General features: G+C 40.9%; 1 protein-coding gene across 1 annotated transcript in view; it reads right to left on the minus strand.

Moving 5' to 3' along the window:
- The window catches only part of LOC102486565 (olfactory receptor 10V1), a 6,384-nt gene extending 3,745 nt beyond the window's left edge, over positions 1–2,639 (minus strand). Inside the window, exon 1 of the mRNA XM_027771427.1 lies at positions 1,723–2,639. Within this exon, the coding sequence (XP_027627228.1) occupies positions 1,723–2,637 (915 nt within the window). The 5' untranslated portion in view covers positions 2,638–2,639. The remainder of the gene's footprint in view (positions 1–1,722) is intronic.
- Positions 2,640–4,835: the final 2,196 nt, after the last annotated feature.

Genomic DNA, 4,835 nt, shown 5'->3' on the forward strand with positions numbered 1-4,835 from the left:
GAGCAAATGTACTTTTCTAACTTTGAAGCATCACCAATTATACTTTTAGAAAGGACGGTACAGGACCAGCAGGTGGTGTGGTGGTTAAGGTGCTGAGCTCCCACATGGCTTGAAAATCACGCTGGGCATCTGTGCCTGTGCCCCAAATCTCGAGAGGAGAATGGAGAAAGGCATGAGCATCCTCCATGGGGGAGGGGGGGCAATTTCTTACTTTCCCTCTCTCTGTCCTTCTCTGGCACACACGCCCTTGACAAAAAAAAAAAAAAAAAAAAAAAAACTTAAAAAAAAAGGGAAGAAAGACAAGAAAGACAAAGGAAAAAAAAGGAAATGACAGTATATACCAGATATTTATGTATTACATTTAAAAACGTGTTTATATTCATTTATGACATTATAAACAGTTCTACAGACCCAGTTAATACAAAGGAGAAAATAATAGTTTCTGAGTGAGACACTTGAATTATTAGTGATCATAGAGAAGACATCTTTGATATTTGTTGAATGTCTCTGTATATGCAAAGCTCTAAGAGTCTTGTCTGGAAATCTTTAATAAAGAGATCAGAAAGTTCTTTGTCATCACCTGAATGAACTTATAAATTTAATAAGTGTTTATTTTAGCTAGGTACTGTTTTAGACATTGAAAATCCATCAGTGGGGACCAGCAGTTAGCATAATGGCTATGTCGCTGGACTCCCACGTAGTCTACTGTGGTTTGCATCCCGGACCCAGTGGCTTAAAACTCAGGCCAGGTGTGTGTGTGTGCATGCCCAAGATCCAGAGAGGAGACTGGAGGAGAAGGGATTGCAGCGTGGCCATCCCCCCTGGGGGTGATTTCTCATTTTCTGTCTCTCTATCTCTCTCTGTCTGTCTGGCGAGAGCATGCACCCTATAGCAAAAACCTCTCCAAAAAAAAAAAACAAAAGAAAAGAAAAGAAAGAAAATCCATCAGTGAACAAAACAAATTTTTGCTCATTAAGAGTTTACTATCAGGGAGCAGCAGATGGCATAAGGGTTACATCGCTGAACTCCCACATAGCTAACCGTAGTCCTGCACCTGGAGGTTTAAAACTCAATCTGGGCACATGTGTGCGCATGCCCAAAATACAGAGAGAATGGAGAAGGGATTGCGGCATGGCCATCCCCTCCTCCCACCACCCCCCAGGGTGATTTTTCGCTTTCTGTCTTCTCTGGCAATTGCACATGCCCTATAGCAAAAATCTCTCTCTAAAAAAAGTTTACTATTTCAGACCAAACAGATGCGTAGGGATTAAGGCACTGCACTTCCACATGGCCAACTGCTGTTCACGTCCTGGACCTGGTGGTTTCAAACTCAAACCAGGCATGTGTGAGTGCATGCCCCAAGTCCCTAGAGGACAATGGAGAAGAGGTTGTAGCATAGCCATAACACCTGGAAAGAGAAGTGATTTCTCACATTGTCTGTGTCTCTCCAGTTAGCACAAGTGCCCTATAACATCTCTCTCAAAAAAAAAAAAAAAACCCACAAATTTTACTATTTTGTATTTCAAATGACAATCCTACTTTCATGGGTGTTCATGTACTTGAAATAGAAATAGGAACTAAGGCATAAGGAAGTTTAATCCAGTCCCTCAGAGATTAGGTCATCTAATCCCTGGGTTTATCATTTTCTAAAAAAAATTATTTCCTGCCACCTACATGAGCCCAGAATGCACCACATACTTAATGCAGTAAATGTCTTTTCACTACCTTATTTAGTGCATCTTTCAGCTCCTTGTTTCTCATGCTGTAGATCAAGGGATTCAAGAAAGGGGTGACAAAGGTGTAGACCACAGACACCACGCGGCCCATTTCCGGGTTGTAGCTGGAGCTGGGGCGTAAGTAGATAAGGCTACAGCAGCCATATTGGAGGAGAACCACCGTCACATGAGAAGAGCAGGTGGAGAAGGCTTTGTGCCGTCCCTCTGCTGAGCGGATCTTCAAAATGGCAGCCACAATGAAGATGTAGGAGATGGAGATCAGGGAAAAGGGGATGGTAAGGCTGATGACACTGATGATGAAAAGCATAGCCTCGGGTGTTTGAGTATCTCCACAAGCCAACCGCAAGATTGGGAGCACATCACAGTAGAAGTGAGTGATTATACTGTGGCCACAAAATGGCAGATGGAAAATGAGAACTGTCAGTTGTAAGGCTTGAATAAAACCTAGGACCAGGGCTCCCGCAGACAGCTGGGCACACAGCTGCCATCTCATGATGAGGGTGTAACGCAAGGGATCCCGGATTGCTACAAACCGATCATAAGCCATGATCCCCAAGAGGATACAGTCAGCACTGCCCAGAAAGATAAAGAAGAACATCTGTGTGCCACACCCAGTGAAAGAGATGGGTATTCTCCCCATGGTCAGGAGGTTGACCAAAGCCAGGGGAGCAACAGTAGAAGAGTAAAAGATCTCCAGAAATGCCAGATTGGCCAGAAAGAAGTACATGGGGGTGTGGAGTGAATGCTCAGCCCAGACAGTGAGAAAGATGGTGGCATTACCAACGAGACTGCCAATGTACAGTAGCAGGAAAATCACAAATATAAATATCTGTACCTCCAGGATGGGTGAAAATGGGTAAAAATGGAACTGGATCTCTGCAGTTTGGTTTTCATCCCCCATAAAAGTGGGACATTGGATTTTCTAGAGCAAAAGAAAAATAATGTTTAACAATGTGCTATGTCTTAGGATAAGAGATTATATTTTATCACCTATAGATTTTTTTTTTGAACAGAATTACCATTGGGCCCAGCAGTTGGCGTGATGTATAAGGATGTTGCATTCCCACATGGCCAACCGAGGTTCTAGTCCTGAATCTGGCAGATTGCTTTCTTGCTTTCCCTTTCTCTCTCTCTCTCTGGTCAAATTAAAAGATAATAATAAAAAATGGAATTAAATAATTATTAAAAAGTATTACTTATTTTTATTTGTCATTCTTCTTCTTATTATTATTAATGTGCTACAGGGCACATACACACACTCAGCAAAGACAGAGAAAGACAGGAAAAGTGAAAAACCAAGCCACCAGGTCCAGGACTTGAGCTGTGGTTGACCAATCGGAGCCCAGCACCTTAACCGCCATACCACCTACTAGCTCCTTCGCCTATAGTTTTAATAGTTATGAAGATCAGTTTATGTTGTGCAGGCCACTATTCTTGTATGTCATCTCACATTTGCAAGAGAGTGCCTGAGGTTAAGCCTATTGCCATGAAAAAAAAAAAAAAAGAAGTTAAATTGACCCGACCAATGTGGTATTTGAGCTCTGAATTTTGACTTCACTTTTTCTTTTCAAAAACTAGCTAAACTAATAACCCTTGAGTTTATACACTGCTTAGACATTGGATTTTCTAGGATAAAAGAAAAAAAAATGTTAGGAAAGAATATTCTATGTCTTATATAAAAAAGAATATATTTTATCAGTTGCATTTTTTTTAAAGAATTACTTATTTTAATTTTAATTTATTATTATCATTATCATTATTAGTTTGTTTAGGGCACATGCACTCACCAGAGAGACAGAGAGAGAAAGTGAAAAAGCAAGCCACCAGGTCTGGGACTTGTACTGTAGTTGACCATGTCGGAGTCCAACATCTTAACCATCATGCCACCTACTGGCCCATCATCTATAGTTTTAATAATTATGAAGATGAATTTATGTTGTGCAGGCCACTATTCTCTATTCTTGCATGTCTCACAGTTTAAAGAGAGTAGCTGAGATTAAGCCTATCACCACAACAAAAAAGCCAAGCTGAACGATCCATGTGTTATTTGAGCTCAGAACTTTGACTTCAATTTTTCTTTGCAAAAACCAGCTGACCTGATAATCCTTAAATTTATACGTTGCTTAGCAATAATCTACTAGTCATCAAATGTGAAGTTGTAATGTTTCTGATTCTATGACCTACAATAAACATTGCGGTCATATAGGTACTTAAAGGGAACTAAATGTTTTTTCTGCATGATTATCCTAGAGGGAAGGGGACTCACTTGTGCTAATTCAGCAGCACTAAGCATGATGACTTCATCGCTGTCTTGTGGTTCTGATTCAGCTTGACGTCCTACAGTACGTTAGTGCGTCGTTGTAGCCACAACACCCCTATACCTTTAATAAACTGTCTCTGCTTATAACCAAGAGTCGAGCAATGTCCGGGTAGGCACTGTAGCATAGTGCTGAAATACTATGCAGACGCAGCTCAATCTCAATGGCCAACCGGGGTCTAATAATATCCCCAGGTGGGAACACACTAGGCACAGGATCTGATGAGATGGAGACGTGGAGGACGAAGGATTGGGGTGTGACCATGACCCACCGAAGAGTACTTTCTCCTTCTCTGTGTCTCTCACATGTCATGTGCCCTTTGGCGTACAAACGAGAGCGAACGAGAGCGAGAGAGAGAGAGAGAGATAGAAATGTACAGCAGTTTGCCCAACTGCAATACAGGCTTTTAGCTTTACAGATATTTCTTTCAGTTGCTTCTGGACAGTTAACATGTTCTTGTATATGGTAGAATAGAAGTATAAATCTTTCTAAAGCAGACTTTTATTCTAATTTTATGATAATTTGATATATGTCTATTCTTCATGATTATACAATTTCCTACACGATAAGGACTATAACTTATTCCTTATTCTCTAATGCCTAGTGTGGTGACCAATAATGTGTTGAATGAATGAATATATGAATGTATCTCACTTTTAATTTTTGGAGAGTTTTATGCTATAGTGCGCATGTCTTCACCATTAAGACAGAGAGAGACAGAGAGACAGTGAGAAATCATCCCCCAGGGGGGATGGCCATGTTGCAATCCCTTCTTCTCCTT

The sequence above is a fragment of the Tupaia chinensis genome, unplaced genomic scaffold (genome assembly GCF_000334495.1).
Source record: "Tupaia chinensis unplaced genomic scaffold, TupChi_1.0 Scaffold000213_1, whole genome shotgun sequence".
NCBI classification, from domain to species: domain Eukaryota; kingdom Metazoa; phylum Chordata; class Mammalia; order Scandentia; family Tupaiidae; genus Tupaia; species Tupaia belangeri.